Source organism: Monodelphis domestica, chromosome 1 (assembly GCF_027887165.1).
Source record: "Monodelphis domestica isolate mMonDom1 chromosome 1, mMonDom1.pri, whole genome shotgun sequence".
Classification (NCBI taxonomy): domain Eukaryota; kingdom Metazoa; phylum Chordata; class Mammalia; order Didelphimorphia; family Didelphidae; genus Monodelphis; species Monodelphis domestica.
This window is the reverse complement of record NC_077227.1, coordinates 232,840,343-232,859,716: the sequence shown is the minus strand read 5'-3', so window position 1 is coordinate 232,859,716 and position 19,374 is coordinate 232,840,343. Positions and strand designations below refer to the sequence as shown.

General features: G+C 37.7%; 1 protein-coding gene across 21 annotated transcripts in view; it reads right to left on the bottom strand.

Annotated features, from left to right (window-relative positions):
• Positions 1-19,374, bottom strand: part of FOXN3 (forkhead box N3) — a 547,426-nt gene that overhangs the window by 219,852 nt on the left and 308,200 nt on the right. For all 21 annotated transcript variants that reach the window (XM_056810542.1, XM_056810551.1, XM_056810553.1 and 18 more), the window contains one exon: positions 17,516-17,652. In XM_056810542.1, coding sequence (XP_056666520.1) covers positions 17,516-17,652 — 137 coding nt within the window. The remainder of the gene's footprint in view (positions 1-17,515; positions 17,653-19,374) is intronic.

Here is a 19,374-nt window from a genome sequence, read left to right as displayed (position 1 = left end):
TTAAAATGAGAGGGACCATTTATAGAAAACGACTTGTGCTTTCCATTAAAATTTTTACTAACAAGCAGGTATCAGGAAATATGATAATGATTCATTGAGCCTGGATCCTGGCACTCTCTCCCTGCCCAACTACAATGAAACTCTTGCAATGATGCACAAAATCAAACAATTAAACCACTTCAAGGCAAACTGATTTTATTGTGGATCCACAGTGCTTGGATTGCTATAAAATGCAAAGCACTTGAGTAACTGGAATGAAATATGTTTTATACATTTAAATTATCAGGGCCATCCCAACTGTGGGGTCAATTATTTGCTGATGTCAATTCAGCACTTTTACAAGTGTATTAACTCATACCGTGTTAACTGGTTTAACATTTGGTGAGTTACTGCTCCAGTGGATTACCTAATACCCGAATTACTCTCTTTCATGAGTGACCTCCCAAGAGGCAGAATTTGATTTCCCCAGATTTCTGCTACTTAATCCTGTGAGCTCAACTGCAAACATTTCCACCTGTGGAACTCATTCAGCTTCAGTTTTTTAATCTGTAAAATGGGAAGAGTGGCCAGCTACTGATGCCAGAGGGCTATGGTAATAATGAAAATTTTTTTAATTATATAAAAGTTAACTTCTGTTCATCCTGAAAAATCCAAGGTGGATCTTGCAAAAGTTTTACAATGGAATGGGTGATCTGCAGAGGAATTATTTTCATTTTTAGTCCTGTATATTCTCTGAGCCTAATACCAAGACTAGTATATAAATAAGCAGGCACTGAAAAAAACAGCTGGTAAATGGAAATGAAAGGAGGGTATTCACACCAATGGATAGATAGATCCACCATCTAAAGAAACATGAGCTTTTGTGGGAGGGATAGAGGGTCCAATAGAGAGTGTAATTCCCAAACAGAAAGTTGCTCAATAGCTACCAAATCAATAGAATTAACGTCAGTTAAATAGCATCTTTTGCTATTCATCAAAAGCCTTTACATAGAACAATTATGCTTCACCCTGGTAGAGATCCTGTGATTCATCTTCTTTAAGGATAAAAAGGTTTAACAAATGTGCCTCCTGCTTTTCTCAGAAGCAAAAAGCCAGAAAACCACCAATCCCAGTTTATTGAAGAGAAAACTGAGGTCTACAGAAGTTGAGTCACTTGCCAAATTAAACAGTTTATAGTTAATATAATTTTATTTTTGAAAATATTTTTCCACAGTTACATGATTCTTGGTGTCTCCCTCCTTCCCTTCCCTTCCTCCTCCCAGAGCTGACAAGCAATTCTACTGGGTTATACATGCATTATCAAGCAAAAACCTAACAGTTTATAGTTAGAACCAGGGCTAGAGCACCTAAGCACTCACGCTCTTTTCTCTAAACCAAGGAGAAAAACCGCAAAGTGCATTTGCTACCAACTCATAAGATTGAAAATTAGAACTAAAAAGCTTATCTAGGCCAAATTCATTTTCCATGTGAGGAAACTAAGAAACAGAAAAGTTAAGTGATTTGCTTACAGTCACAGTTTATACAGAGGCAGCATGGATATGGCCCTGGACTTGCAGGGAGAAGACCTCTGCTGAAATCCTGCCTCAGATTCTTATGAATTATGTGACTGAGCCAAGTTTGTGCCTCAGCTTCCTCAACTCAGAATGAGGGGTTGGACGTGGTCATTGGCCTCCCAAGTCCCTGATAACTCTAAATATGTGATACAATGATCCTAGGTTAAGCAGCAGACTTGAGTTCAGAAGCCAAGTTTCGGATAGCAAATCCAGGGCTGTTTTCCCATGGCGACTTCCATTTTGAGTAAATGAACCCATCCCATTAAATGAAATAACATTCCATAGGGTGGTTAGTTCCAGAGAAGCCACATTATAAATGGGAGATGAATTCTTGAGCAACTAAAGTTCACTCTATAAAAGCTCTAAATAGACCTTTTCAGAGATATTTGACTCTAATAAGGAATCAAATTAGTAAAATGAGATTAGGGAATGAAGAGAAGACATGGAATAAAGAGAAATGCCATGGGGTTGTTGTCCCATTAAGGGACACAAAAAAAGGTCCATTTAATGGGGTAGAAAAAGAAAAGAAGTGGTTGCATTTTGAGGAAAGGGTCTCTCTTCTTGGTTTTAACTTGTCAAGAACAGTGATGCCTGTCCCTAGAACCAAGAACTGCAAGAAAAGCTAAAAGCAAAGCTAGCATCTTTGCATTGCTCTTCGGGGTATCACTAAAGAAGATGGCAGGGAAGAAATTATTGCAAGGTACTGTGTAATAGGGGAAGTTGGCCAAGATGGTCATCCTGGGCAGGATATGTCGGGAATACAATAGCTAGAGGGATCTATTTGACAGCACCAAGAGTATTTTTAAATCTAAAGAGAAGATATTACTTTCTAAAGAGGCGTCTTCTACTAGTTTAGTTGTTAACTAGCTCTAAAAACATTGCAGTAGAGTTTCAAAATATTACTACAGGATTCTTTCATAATATATTACTGCTGCAAATTATGAAAGAATGAGCAATACCATGAATAGTGGACTTGTATATTGTTGACACACACGAAAAGAAGAAAAAGGCCCTATGAAAAACCAAAAGACGTGTTTAAGTTCTGGTCTGACTTTTACTAGCTATTAGCTATGACTTGGTAGGGAAACCCATTTTAGCCTTTGTGAGCCTTGGATACCTTTTCTTTAAAATTTTTAAAAAAGAGAACTTTCTGGTTCTCTCCCCTCTTCTAACTTTAACCTACTATATTAATCTCTGTGTTAGAGAGGGCAAAAAAAGGACAGATAGTGATAAAAGAGGGGGGAGGGAGAAAAGAAAGAGAGCAGTGGAGAGACACATACAGAAATAGAGAAACAAGAGAGAAAAGAATGATGAAATAAAATTAAACAAAGCTAGAAGATGACAGGGCAGCACAAAGTAAGCCTCTTGGTTACCAAGAGAGTCAGGCACTTGGCAAACTGATGAATCTTAAAGACAAAAATCAAACGTGAACACATTCCTCGTGGACTCTACCATGACCAAATTTAGGCTTGATCTGATTTCCATGTTCCTAGAAGGATGACCTTCCTTCCATATAGGCATTGTAAAAAATTAAGCATAAGCTCAGTGCACATGTGTATGACAGCTGACAGGCTGAAATAAAAGTATTTGCTGAGTCTGCACACAAATAAGCCATTTTCACGAAGATCATCAATATCTGAAAGCCCCAAATAACTGGAGGAGCCATTATGTATTTTTAGAGGCTCATTAAATTGCTCTAGAGAACCAACTAGAAACAAGGAGTGATAAATGGTAAGCTAAAATGATGAGGTTTTCCTTTTTTTTTTAAATAAAAGGGAAGAAATTTGATTTTTTTTTCTAAATTTTCTGAATGTGTAAGCTTTGGTCAAATTCATTTGCTGAGAGAGGAAAAAAAAATCTTAGTGTTTATCCTTGGAAGAATATCAGCAACGGAAAGTTTCATGTTCTCTTCTAAGAACTGCACATGCCAAACAACATTTTTCAGAAAGTAAAAAGTATATGTAAGACAAAGTACAATTAAATCATTCAAGACATTTGGCTACCCACCAGTCCAGTTGTCCTTTGACCAACTGAGATGATTCAACTCAGAAGCAACACAGCTCTGTTTTCTCTTTGCAAGTCAGTCTTGGAATATATTGTTTGAAAATCTGAATCATGAATACCAAGAGCTCACATTTATATAGAACTCTAGACCATAAAGAGCACTTTCCCATAGATAACCCTATGAAATCAGCAGGACAAACATTACTATCCCCATTTTTATAGACGGGTGACCTAAAGTTCACATAAGCTATGAACACAGAAAAAATGTTTTCCTGCCCAGAATTCCATGGAGTAGATGGTATAAATATTACCACGACTTTACAGAGATGGGACTCAAAACCAGATCCTCTGAATCTAAATACTATGTTCTTTCCTCTACACTATTGGAGCATCTAAGTTAACTTATAATTTTAGAGTAAAAAAGACAAAAAGAGGTCAATTACCCCTTGAAAGAAGAAGCGACTTGGCTATGGTCACACAGTAGTTGGCACAAAAGCCCTATTACTGTAGTGCTTCAGTCATTTTCTGTCCTGTCTCTTTGTGACCCCATTTGGGGTTTCCTAGGCAGTGATATCATTTCTTTTTGCAGTTCATTTTACAGGTGAGGAAACTGAGATAAATAAAATGAAGTGGCTTGACCAGCTACACCAATTAGCTCAGGAACACAAGTCTTCCTGCCCGCAGGATCAGCACTCCATTCACCAGACCATACAATCTCCCCTCTCCCCCCAAGCCCTATTAAACACTTCCTCTAAGATCCACTATAAAATGATGGAATGGATTTTGAATTCTTCGATTAAACAAACATGTATAGAGTGCTTCCTGTGAGCAAGCAAAAAATGCAAATAATGTATATAATTATATATTATTTCTTTGAAAATTCAAGTTAAAAGAATTTTCCTTCAGGCTAGACAACCATCACTCTCCTACTCTAACTCCAGCGGATTGCTATACTTCTAAGATAAAACATAAAATCTTCCGTTTGGTTTTTAACATCCTTCAAAATGTGGCTGCTAGCTGTCTTTCCAGCACGTAGGATGATCCTTCCCTCACTCTACAGTCCAACCAAAATAGGCCTTGGTGTTCGCTCCCAGAGGATGCTCGCCTCCCATCTCCTCCACTTCAGAGGAGCACTCACTTCCTTAAAGTCTCAAGCACCACCACCTTCTACCGTGACCCTCTTCTAAAGCCAGCCCCCCATCTTAATATTCTCCCTCCCCAACAACCTTGTATTTGGTTTGTATATACTCACAACATGGTCTTGTTGTCTCCCCCAACAGAACATAGTTACTAAGCACAGGCACAGCTTTGTCTTTTATTTCTGCATTCCTAGAGCTTAGTTCAGTTTGTGGTACATGGTTATTCTCTCCTCTCTCCCTCTCCCCATACAGTCTGTCTTACTATCAATTCTAAGACAGAAGAGCAGGAAGGGCTAGGCTATGGGGGTTAAGTGACTTGCCCAGGGTCGCACAGCTAGTAAGTATCTGAGGATGCATTTGAACCCAGGTCCTCCTGTCTCTCTATCCTCTTGAGTCACCTAGCTGCCCTGAATGTTTTCCATAAAAATTTTTTTTTGTAGTAGAATCTCTATCCGCTAAGATTTTCCATATGGTAGCTATATGTTATATAAATATCATGGTAGCATGGAAACAGTTTTGTGGATATGTACAATTTTAAATTCCAACATTTCTTTACAGATATTCATCTGTGGACATTTCATTGAACGGATGACAGCATGTAACTGAGAGAGAGACAGAGAGACAGAGAGACAGAGACAGACAGAGACAGAAACAGAGAGGGGAGGGGGGAGAGAGAGAGAGAGAGAAAGAGAGAGAGAGAGAATATATACCAATGGCAAAAATGACAAATGTGATTTCCCACAAATTCTTAACCTTAAAACAAAGCACACAATCAATAAGAATTTATTAAGTGTCTATTAGGTGCCAATTGCTGTATACGGAAGATGAAAATATGCTCTTGATATTTTCTTTGTACACATACACTGTTTCCACCACCATGGAAACTAGAATTCTAGCAGAGAAGTATCACTAATACTTTTACTGGCAAGTTAATTCATTTGGCTCATTCTCAGGCAAACATGGTAGCAATAAGTAAATTCATTTGCTAGACATCCGCTAAATGCATGGCACCAAAACAGGACTTAAAGTGAGCAAAATTCAGTCTTGTAAAGGATCTCAGTGGTCATCCCATTCAATCTCTAGCTGAAATACAAATTCTCTCTACAGTATCCCTGTGGGGTAGTCCTCTAGCCTCTACTTGAAGATGAACAGCAATGAGTATTCCCTTTAAGGACAGTAAGGATTATTGGTAAGTTCTACCTAAGGTTGAGTCGATTTTTTTTTCCTATTACTTCTTTCCACTGGATTCTCTTCTTCCTTCTGAGACCATGCAGAATAGGCTTAATGATCCTTCTCTATTACCCTATTGAAAGGGCTGCTAAGTGGCACTGAGTGCCAGGCTTCAAGTCAGGAATATGTGAGTTCAAATGTAAGCCTCAGATACTTGCCGTCTATGTGACCCTGGGCAAGTCACTCTAGAATTTTTGCCAAGAAAACCCTAAATGTAGTCACAAAGAGTTGGAAATAATTGAACAAAAAAATTATCCTACTAAGAATTGGATGAGAAGCTAAAATGTAAAAGTGAACCAACTATATCATAGTTCTGTACAATTCAATATGAAAATATAAAATTGTAATAGTATTCAAATTAGACTCATACTTTTAAAACTGGAAGGGAACTTGGAGATTTTCGGTACCCCACCCCCAAACACAGGAATTTATCCTTTCTACAACACTTCTGACAAGTGGACTCATTCAGACTCTTCTAATGTCAGGGAAACCACTAATTTTCTTCTGAATTAAAATTTTATCAGTGCTTTTTATTTTTATATCACCTACATTTTCTCAGAGCAATCCCTTGTACCAATGGAAAATGAAGGAAGAAACAGTTCAGAACACCTAGCAATATACTGAAAACTTGATTAGCACGTGCAACGTTCCACACCAGGCATCACCAACATCTGCGAGGAAGTAGAGAATAGAGCCCTGCCTCATATCTGTCTCTGGAAGAAAGCTTGGTCGTTGGAATTTCACAGCATTCAGGTTTCACTGTTTGGTTACTGATGTTCTTCCCATCTTTAATTGGGGTAGTCATTGTGTATATATTTTTTCCTGGTTGTGTTTACTTTACTACTTTTGCATCAGCTCACTTAAGCCCTCCCATACATTTCTGTGTCTTAGAACACAGAAATATTCTATTTAATTTACGTATTCCTATTTGTTAAAATTACACACAACTCAAATGGCAATGGAAAGACATAGAGTGGGCCTGAGAACTCTGACCCAAAGATTCTACTGTTGATTGTATGTGTGTATACACACATATTATACACATATATACATCATGTAAATATTTACACACTGATGTGCACACTCACTCCTGACAGCAACTCTTTTTGGGTTCACATTTGCATTCCCAGTTCTTAAGTACGTGCATTTGTTCTTGGGGTTCAGTTGTGTTTGACCCTATATGACCCCATTTGGGGTTTCCATGGCAAAGATGCTGGAATGGTTTTCCATTTCCTTCTCCAAGGCCCCTGTGCATTAACGTCTTCTTAAATAATTTTTATTCACTCATTCTTTCCCTCATAAAAAGAGGGTATTGTGATCCAAAAAATATTATTTAAGACAAATGATATTATTAAAAGCAATATTAAAAAGTATAGTGAAAGGGAACTTTAAAAAATATGATCCATAGAGGAACTTTTGTGTTCCTTAGCTTAAATAGCTTAAAACCTAACTAAATAATGACAACAACAAAAATAAAAGTACTTGAATAGTCTGCAGTTAAAAGTACGCTTGTGGTAGCTGACAATGGCATTAGCGTCCTCATTTTTACAGGTTAAAAAACTTGCCTTAAATTAGTGAAGTTATTCACCCATGAACATATATCTAGTAAATATCAGGAGCAGGACTTAATCCTGGGCCTTACCAACTCCAAGGCCATCACTCTCAATATAGTTCAATGTGTGGCCTTTCTCATGGGAGCTATATATATTCATATTTTATTTTCTTCCCCAAATAGAATAATAATCCATTACATGAAGCAGAGTAATCTTTACATAAATACTTCTCAGGGATAGCTAGGAGGCTCAGTGGATTGACAGCCAGGCCCAGACACAGGAAGTTCTGGGTTCAAATCTGTCCTTAGATTCTTAAGCTGTGTGACCCTGAGCAAGTCATTGCCATTGCCTAACAGCTCTTTTGCATTGGAACAATATAAAGTATAGAGATGCAAGGACTTATTAAATAAATAAATACTTCTCAAAGTGTGGTCTGGTCCACAGACTCCGGTGAATCCCTGAAATCTTTTCAGAGGGTCCATGAGGCCAAAACTATTTTCATAATAATACCGAGATGTCATTTGCCCCTCAAAATGCTGTTCCTTTTTCCAACAATATTTCAGGCCAGATTTTCTTCATATACATCTACCAAAATAACATAGTGCCACAGACTGAATGCAGCAGCAAATAGGAAAATTCAGCTATGTTCTATTAAGCCAACATTAAGAAAGTTTGTTTAAAAAGCATGTAAAACAGTGCCACTGTTCTCATTAAACTTTTTGTTTTGAAAAGTAGAGTTGCTTTTCACAAAATGCTATTTATGCTAACACGGGTTTATTATTTTTAATGAATTGATAAATATTTTATTCATTTTCATTTCTGATATGATCCATAAACATAACCCAGATAAACACAAGCCCTTTAAGGTCTTTAGTGATTTTTCAGCACGTGAAAGAGGCCTGAGAGGAAAAAAAAAGTTTGGCAACTCCTACTTTATGAGAATCACAGGATCACAGATTGCCAGCTGGAGATCTCTGAAGTCATCTAGCCCAACCCCTTACTTTTATAGATAAGGAAAATGTGGCCCAGAGAGGTCAAGTCAGTGACTCGGCCCTTCATTCCTCGGGTAAAAAAGTGGGGGCAGGTGGGATTCAAACCCAGATCCCCCTTATAGCCTCACGCACGCTTGTCACCATGCCAAGAAGCTTCCAGCTTCCCTGAAATAAGCCTTCCGTTGTAGATGACATCAGCAGCCACATTAAAAAAAAAAGACTCCGTGCATCCAAGTCTTTTCTTAGATCTGGGGATCCTACAGAAATTGCTTTAAATAGAACCTGCTCCAGAATATTGAGCTATATGAGGAACCAGGAAATGATTATTTCTAAAAATGTTACGGTGCCTCGACTCAGAGGGGGGAAAAGAACATCAGCCCTCTTCACTACGCAGGCTTCCTTCTTTCCTGCCATGACTACTTGCTGTTCAGGGCTCTGCCTCACCACACAGCGCAGCATACTAGTAGCAAGGTTTAGTCTGAGAACCAGGGCTTCCATTCTCCCAGGTACATCTCCTCTGAAACTGCTGAGGAAATTCTGCAATGAGTGCCGGTGTATCATGCAGTGACCCGGTGCTTACAGGCCAACCCCCTCAGGCTACAGGCTCATTTCAACACTAGGAACACTACTGGTGCCACTATTAGCACTACTACTATAACATTACTATACTACTACTACTACTACTACTACTACTACTACTACTACTACTACTACTGCTACTGCTACTGCTACTGCTACTGCTACTACGACGACGACGACGACGACGACGACGACTACTCCTGCTGCTGCTACTGCTGCTACTGCTACTACTACAACTACTACTACAACTACTACTACTACTACTACTACTACTACTACTACTACTACTACTACTACTACAGGACTTTATTTACTCACAATATTACTACTAACATAGCACTTTTAATTTACTCAAACTACTAGTACAGGATTTTTATTTACTAACAATATTATTGCTACTACTATGAGACTTTGATTTGCTTACATTACTACTACTACAACTAGTAGAGGACTTTCATTTACTCACAATATTACTACTCCTACTACAAGACTTTTATTTACTCGCATTATTACTACTACTTGTACAGGACTTTCATTTATTCACAATATTACTACTATTACTACTACTACTACTACTACTAGAGTACTATTCATTTACTCACAATATTACTACTTCTACAAGACTTTCATTTACTCACAATATTACTACTACTACTTGTACAGGACTTTCATTTATTCACAATATTACTACTATTACTACTACTACTACTACTAGAGTACTATTCATTTACTCACAATATTACTACTTCTACAAGACTTTCATTTACTCACAATATTACTACTACTACTACAAGTACAGGACTTTCATTTACTCACAATATTACTACTACTACTACAAGTACAGGACTTTCATTTACTCACAATATTACTACTACTACTACAAGTACAGGACTTTCATTTACTCACAATATTACTACTACTAGTTGTACAAAACTTTCATTTACTCACAATATTACTACTACAAGTACAGGACTTTCATTTACTCACAATATTACTACTATTACTACTACTACTACTACTAGAGTACTATTCATTTACTCACAATATTACTACTTCTACAAGACTTTCATTTACTCACAATATTACTACTACTACTTGTACAGGACTTTCATTTATTCACAATATTACTACTATTACTACTACTACTACTACTAGAGTACTATTCATTTACTCACAATATTACTACTTCTACAAGACTTTCATTTACTCACAATATTACTACTACTACTACAAGTACAGGACTTTCATTTACTCACAATATTACTACTACTACTACAAGTACAGGACTTTCATTTACTCACAATATTACTACTACTACTACAAGTACAGGACTTTCATTTACTCACAATATTACTACTACTAGTTGTACAAAACTTTCATTTACTCACAATATTACTACTACAAGTACAGGACTTTCATTTACTCACAATATTACTACTACTACTACTACTACTACTACTACTACTACTACAAGTACAGGACTTTCATTTACTCACAATATTACTACTACTAGTTGTACAAAACTTTCATTTACTCACAATATTACTACTACAAGTACAGGACTTTCATTTACTCACAATATTACTACTACTACTACTACTACTACTACTACTACTACTACTACTACTACTACTACTACTACTACAAGTACAGGACTTTCATTTACTCACAATATTATCATTATTACTACTACTACTACTACTACTACTACTACTACTACAATAACACTTTCATATACTCAGGATATTATTACTACAATTAGTATGTGAATTTCAAAACTACTCCACCCTGTTCAGACCATTCTTTGGAGGATGGGATTTAGCTATTTCTTGATCAATGACAATGGAGATACTTGGCGTAACCGAGTCAGGTCTTGGAAACGGCAATCTCCACCCTACTCAGGTAGAGATTAGGAAGAGCTGCAGCAAAAAGCTCAAGACTTAATTGTTTGAGAATATGGCCCTCAACAGACATGTGTAAAAAAGGACAGACCTCTGGGCAGTCCTAGGTCAAGCTAGAGCCACCATTGACACTTGTGAGGCACAGGAAGTGAGGTAGGGAACAGCCTCTGGAATTCATTCACTTCCTGTGGACAGGGCGAGAGGCAGGTCGTGCTAGGAACTTGAGGAGGGAGGAGGCCTGCAGACAGCTTTCCTTCAGATTGGTCACATGAGTCAAGGACTGAATTTCTTCTCTACCTTGGCCCTTTGGGCCTAAAACTCCTTCTGGCTCTCAGTTCGCTGAGCCAGAAGGTTGAGTTAACCTTTTTCCCCTTTCTCCTTTCCCCCTTTAACCCTCTCTCTTTCTTACTCCTGTTGTGATTAAACCACCATAAACTCCATTCTGACTTGAGTGTTTCATTTAGGGAATTACATAGCTGAATTCCCTGGCGACCATAAATTAATATTTTAACAATCTTTAAAGGTTGATTTTCACCATAACAAGTACTAATATTAATCATGATAATAATGGTTCTTTAATCATTTTTCAGCTGTCTGATTCTTCATGCCCCTTTTTGGAGTTTTCTTGGCAAAGATATTAGAATTGCTTGAATTTCCTTCTTCAGTTCAGTTTACAGGTAAGGAAACTTAGGTAAACTGGATTAAATGATTACCTAGGGTCACACAGCTAATAAGTATCTGAAACTAGATTTAGCTCAGGAAGATTAGTCTTCATAAGTCCAAGCCCAGCACTCTATCCTGGGTGTTATTTTGGTGAGGGTATGAGATGGCCCTTTATATATATGTCAACCAAAATAATATAGTACAAAAGACTGAATGTAGAAACAGATAGGAGAATCCAGCTGTCTTCTATTAAATTAGGCATTAAAGGGGGCACCTGGATGGCTCAGTGGATTGAGAGTCAGGCCTAGAGATAGGAGGTCCTAGGTTAAAATTTGGCCTCAGACGCTTCCTAGCTGTGTGACCCTGAGCAAGTCACTTGACTCCCACTGCCTAGCCCTTACCATTCTTCTACCTTGGAACCAATACACAGTATTGACTCCAAGACAGTGGTATGGGTTTGAAAAAATTAGGCATTAAGGAGATTTAAAAAATGTATAAAATATTAAAAATACCAGTTTTCCCACTAAAATTTGTTTTGGAAAATGTAGTTATTTTTCTTTAAAATGTTACTTATGTTAATATAATGGGTTTATTACTGTTATTTTAAGCAAATTAATAAATATTTTAAAATTTTGTCCATTTTTCATTTCTAATACAGTAAATGTCCATGGATACAAACCAAATGAACAAAGTTGTACTCAGTAATTTGTAAGTGTAAAGGGATCTTGAGATCAAAAAGTCTGAGAACCAATGACTTAGATCACTAAGAGATTTGAGTGATTTGACCAGGTTTACCCAGCTAGCATGTGTCTGGTTCTCGAACAGTTATTGCTATAACTTAAGAGCTATGAACAACAACGTTGCTTTACTGAAAGCACTTCACGAATAGGATCTCATTTAATCCTGACTCCCAACACCCACATAAGGCGGGCAGTACAACTATTAGTAGCGGTAGTAGTGGTAGTCTCTCAGTGACCAAGAATGACGATTGTCTTTGTGCAGTTTCATCTACGGTGTACCCTCATGTGGCTTTGGAGTCCAAAGGCTGAGGCGCAGAGTTTGTGGCACGTGGGGCATGGGACGCCAGTTGTGATGGGAGGTGCGGTTGTGGCCTGGTGTCGGCATTCACGCACAGCGGCAAGACATCTTCAAAGGTGGTGGCGGCATGGTGAATGTGGGCTCGCCAGCTGCTTCTGTCAGAGGCAGCGAGTTCTAGTTGCTTTGGTGTAATGCCAGCCCACTTCAAGTTGGCCTTTAGCTGATCCTTGAATCTTTTCTTTGGTCGGCCTTGTTTCCTGAGGCCAGCTGACAGTTCACCATAGAATACCTGTCTTGGTATTCGCTGTGGGTCCATGCGGATGACGTGTCCAGACCATCGTCGCTGGGTTTGGAGGACCAGGACTTCGATGCTGGTGGAGTTGGCTCTGTCGAGGACTTCCTGGTTGGTGATTCGGTCCTGCCATCGGATCCTCATGACTGACCGGAGGGAGCGTTGGTGGAATTGCTCCAGCTGCTTCATGTGCTTCCGGGACAGTGTCGAACGAACTATTAGTACAAGTCTTTTAAAGAGGAAGAAACTGAGGCTGAGTCACATAACAAAGACGATGACAGAGCCACGAGTTGTACGAGACCTTCTGACGGGCGAGTCCTTCAGGGTTTTTCCATCACACCACATTGACTGTAACATGAAATTAAGATGAGGATATTGCTAGGAATTCGGGGATAAAGAATGATCCTTGAAAGGGGGTACGACGGGCAAGCCCACTCTGTGAAACGCATTTGGAGGCCTCGAGTCAGAACACATTCCTCTCTCTACTTTCATCCCTTCCCATACAATAGATCACAGAAGGCTGCAAACATGATATTCCTTCCAGATGTAAATGGTCATGAAGGAGTCCAACTATAAGCTGAAGACAAAACGATTTCACCAGTATCTGAATGCTCAAAGCTTGAACTTATCTAACCATCTGGATTTACTCAGCTCATGAGACTGAAAAACCAAAAGACTTGTATCAGGGTGATTACAGCTAAGGTAACAAACACACACACGCGAAACATCTTTCAACTTCAATCTTAGGAAAAGTTACAAACTAGCACAATGATGTAATACATATAGGCAATCAATCAACAAAGGCAATGACAAAAACAGACCTTTAAAGAGACCTAAACCTATCACTAAAAGCCTGGAGATAAAAAAAAAAAATCATGGATTTTAAAACAACACCAAAACCCCCCACAAAATAATACTATAAGAACTTCACAAAGAATGAGATCTTTGGCCTTTGCATAGATCAGATACTCCAACACACCATTTTGTTTCTGTGGGTCTTTTCCAGATTGAGATTCTATCATTCCATAGCTCCATTCTCTTCTTGGCAAAGATTCGTGCTCCTTTAGGCAAGCTGACAGGGCTTAACCAGCTGGAGTCAGAAGATCAGAACACTAGGAAGCTTATGGATGAGCTTCAGTATTATTATTTTTTTAAATGAGGACAATTTCAAGACTAATGGTTTTAAAATTAAAACAAGATTCAGCTGATAACCTCTACCCTATCCCATTCCAAATTTATTTTTAACCGTGATTAGAAAGCAACTGAGTCAGTCCCACTGAAATAATCATCTCCTCAAAATATATTTTACAACTATAGAGACAGACATTAAGACAAGACAAGTGCTGGCAACAAGATATAGTAATTTTGCTTTCAATTAACCAATAATTATTTTGCTGTTTAAGATTTTTGAAAATCTGTCTGCTTGAATTTCTAAGAATAATTACTCACATTTTGAACAGCAAAATGCCTTATTTGAGAAAGGCTTTATGTCACTTAGCATCACATTTTCATTTTTAAAAATTAGCACGTGTGCTCTCAAAATTAGCAAGCACAGAAAAACATTATTAAGTGCCCTAGAAAGAGTATGAACAGAATAGAAATACTTCAATCATAATTTTAGCAACACTGTCTGATCTAAAAATTCAATACAACATTTATTAAGAACAAGCAAAGCATAAATGGAACAGTTCCTTGTCCTCAAGGAACTTACACTCCACTAGGACAGGAGGTAACCTCTCTTAACGAGGTCTATGAACTTATTTTTAATATTGGGAAATGTAGTTGTTTTCCTTGGTCATCTTAAGTATTTTATTTTATGCATCTAAAAACATTTTGAGGAGTCCATAGACTTATAGACTGTCAAAGGCACCCAGAATACGAGTGAAGAAGCCCTGACGTAGAACCAAGAAAATAAAAGTTGGAGACAACATTTAACAATTAGGGGCTTCTTGGAAGAGATCTGTGCAGGAGAGGTGGGCGAGTTGGACTTTGAAAGAAGACTGGATTTTCAAGAGGCAGACATGAAAAAAGGAGCAACATATTCCGTGCCTGTGAGACTACGAAGAGGCGGGAGATGATGGACTAGAACTGATTCTAGGGGACCTTTCCATAGGGCTTCTCTTTCTACTTGATGGCTTGGCGCAGAGAACAATTTGCCAGATGCACCTGCAAAGTAGCAGCCAATGAGAGCACCACACTGAGTACAGTCCACACCTTCACCAACCTCCTAGTTACCATCTTCAAAAGCATTTTCTGGCTCCTCACCACAGCTGCTAAGAGGAATATGGGAGTTAAATTGCTTGGTAAAGGAAATCATGCTGGTGTTTCCCCAAGTGACTGTCATCTCAGAGGGTCTTTTCCATCTCTGCTATTAATAATAGATTATTGAGACTTGAGACCCACACACAGTCCATCAGGATGCTACTCGGGGACTTAGAAGTGAGCTTTGAATTTCACACGTCAAGTGTATAAAATTGTTCGTGACTGATTTTATGATCTTTTATGATGTTTGTCAAATCCTTTACATCCCATACGCCATAATGTGCAAAAGCTAAAATATTATAGTGAGGGCTCTCAAAGTTAGGACTTGAATACAGGACTTTTGATTCCAAATCGACTGCTTTCTTTCTTCTATCACATGATCCTTCCCAGGTATCCTCTTGAGTTCTTACATGTAGAAGCTTCTTCTTCTTTTGGTTTGTTTTTAAAATGGAATAGAGTAGAGAAGAAAGCTCCTCCTCAACTGGCCCAGGTGAGAAGTGACTCTGAAGTTGTCTTTCAAAATTTAGTTTTTTATTACACAAACTTTCCTTTATCCAAGTATTTTTATGTTCATATTATGCCCAGAACAACAATGGCTCCCTAAAAAATTTAGCCCATTACGTGCTATTTCCAGAGTTTACAAGTACATTAATGATCAAATAAAGCCATTAGGCTTATACCAGCTTAGAGAGAGACTCATCTAAATATCTGCTCTGCTCTTGCAATCCCAGAGCTGCACCATAATCTTTCAATTTATTGAATAATTACTGAGTTCCCCTTGGGGCCGCTGTTGGCAACAGAATCCTGGGCTAAATGGACCGTGGCTCTAACCCTGTGTGGCAATTCTTATGTTCCTAATAACTTTCTAGGAGCAGACAGAATGGTAACCGCCTCTCAGGGGTAAACTGGGGAAAGAAAGTGGGGGCTGGGGGGTGGATGTAGAGAGTTGTAAGCAGAGGAAAGATAGACATCGACAGACTGTAGTCAACCCAAAGATTCCAATAACCTTAACTTGTCATTTCCTATAAGGTGTGCTTCCGCTGATTTTTATGAAAACAGACAAAAGCAGGTACAATGTTTTTTTTACCCTTCAAGCCAACTGTAGTTGCTATGTAGGGTTATTTGTTACCAAGGCAACAGCGTATATCTGAGTACTAATGGCCTGTCCTTTTGCCAGGCAACAAACAGTCTTGTGATGCAACTGCACCTGTCTCAGCTATGTGTTGCTATGGATACGCTCTAGTTACTATGGTTACCATCACGCTAATCGTCTAGCAAGGGCAGACGTACAGCAGTCTTCCCCGAAAGCCCAGCTGTTCCTCCCAGTCTCCTGCTAAAGATTGATTGTCTAGGCATGTGATGGAATGCTTCTCAACTGAGATGCCCAAGAACTTCATTAATGTTATTTGAAAAGCTCACTTTGTGCTCCCTTCTTACAGAGTATTATACTTGTGAAAGAATTTGGTAAACAAGTACACTGTAAAAAACAACTACTGAAAATTGACTTATTATCTACACAGTTCATGACTGCCACAAAGTAATCATAAAAAGATCATTTTTCTTAATTGTATAGCCTTGATACAAACATTTCAGTAGAGAGAGAATACAAAAAGGCACCTCAAACCAAAATGTCATTTTTTTAAAATTGCACTGTTTTTCAAATTGTTAATTGGGTACTTAAAAAAAAAAATCAGGGTTCTTCTCCTTCCTTCAAACGATATCTTTTTAAAAAATTATTTCCTTGTTCTAAAAGCCCCATAACAAATTGATTTGTGAGAAAGGAGAAAGAAAATAAAATCCTTCATTGTTCTCTCTGTTCACCTTGAAGAGACAAAACGTACACAGAGTAACCACAACAAAATTATCTCTCAAGACTACAGTTAACATGGAGACTGGATTTAAGGACAATAGCAGCAAGTCTTGCAGTTCATAATTGAGAAACTAAGACCAGGCTAAATTAAGCTGAATTCACTTTCTTTTCTCAGTCCTGTTCTTTCAACCTAACAAAATGTGATGAACCAATTTTGAAAGGCACTTATTTTCAAGTAAGTTTTAAAGATTTGTTTCACCAATTATGCAGCTGCTATTTGGATAAACCTGCCTCTGCCCAGAAGAGATGAAAGAGGTAAGATTTATTCAATAAACAGTAGAAATTATCAATAACTAAACTTTACTAGTTACTTTGCTTATCTTAGACTATACCTTTAAAAAATCCACAGTACTTTAACTATTATAGTAGCTTTGGGGAGAAAAAATAATTAACAGTAGACAGCAGATTATAAGATTTTTTTAAAGTTTGTTTTTCTTACCTTTGATATGCCTGAGGAGAGGTGGGAGGTGTATTAAACACATGTGAATATGGGTGATAGGGTGTCTTTTTCAAGGCCTGTATTAGATTTTGTCTATATTCTGGGTCTATACACCACAAGGATCCTTTTCCAATACTCTGCAAAGAGAATTGAAAGAGAAAGGGTAAATTGATTCAAGTTTATGTAGTTAGAGCAGCATTTATTTTAAATGGCATCAGCTTTTTTATTTGTTGACAACTGTTTGACAGCATTACTCCATCAGAATTCAGAACAATTTTGTTATTTAAAACTGACTATGGAAAATTAATAGTTACTGCTACCACATCATAGTGTTACAATAATATCACTGTAATCTTCATACCCCGCCCACTAAAAGAAAATACCAAGGGGCTTTGCTAAAGTTCATTGGCAACTTTGAAGACCAATATATCCTCTTTCAAAGTAACTTAAATGTGTTATATTTCAACAGAAGAAAAAGAAATCAGCTAGATCGTCCTAGCAACTGCTTCCGGGCTTTTAAAATGAAAGGATTTATTCCTTCAGCCACACGATATCAGTATCATTTCACTACAAAAGAAAATTAATCAGTTTGTTTTCTTCAGTTTGCTCATAAGAGAACAAAAGTTTCAGCTGGGAGTGTAATTCAGATTCCTTAACCAACAGCCTTTGGAATTACCCAGCCCTAACAAACAGAAGAACATAGGCAGTCTGTTTAAGCCCAAGCCAAAATTCAATATTTATTCTTTAGAACACGGCAATGTGCCCTTAAGAATTGTATCTTCAGAGGCCAATCTAAAAATGTAGATTTTTCTCAACTGTTCTACCAGAGCCCAGCGATTTGCTTTCAAGTTCAACATGAATTACTGACTGAGAAATTTGTGTGATCAATTTGAAAAGGGATTTTTTTTTCTCCTCTCAAATTCTGGAAACTGGGCAGCAGCCCTGTAGGGTGGGCACAACATTAACTGCACGCTTCCAAATGACCCAATGTACCCAAGGTATTCGGATAAGGTCATTTGTAAATATTTACTGATTTAGCAAGGAAAAAAAACACATTAAATTACATAACCTTTGCTCTTCCCCAAGTACTTTAAACCAGAGAATTCACTCCATTTAAAGAATGATTGTAGTACGCTTAACATTTGTCTTAGAATACTTGTAAAGAACACAAAAACTTATAAAAAATTAAGCAGCTGAGGTCTGAGAAACGATACACAGGAAAGACTCGATGTACTATGTTTAAAAAAAAAAAAAACTCAAACTGTATCATTTTGATCCTTTAAAAGTTGTGCTTCAGACTTCACAGAACACATAATATAACTTCTCAAAAAGCTCACCAAAATTACTGTCCATCAATGAACAACATCAACTACTTTTCAAGCGTAATGTTAAATGTTTTTGGATCAAACTCTAGTTAAATAGAGGTTATCTAGGAAAAGAAAATGATCATTGTTTCCAATGAATAATGTTTGCATATGACCAAATAAAATAATGTTAAAAAAATAGAGGATATCTCTAAAGACTTGGTACTTAAAACTGCCCCCAAGACATTGGTGACTCTGTAGTATTGAGTGATCAGGCAATATGAAGTAATGGAAAGACAAATGGACATGGGACCAGAAAATCTGAGTTGGAGGTTCAGTCCCTTACTCCATGACCATGGTAACTCCCAACCTTTCTGAGTCTCTGGTTTCCTTATCTCTAAGATGAGGCTAATACTTGATGATGAAGACAATGATAATAGCAAATATTTATGAAGCACTTCAAGGCTTTCAAAGTCTTTTACACATATTATCTCATTTGATCCTCAAAACAAACCTTGGTGCTATTATTATTATACCCATTTTATAACTGAGGAA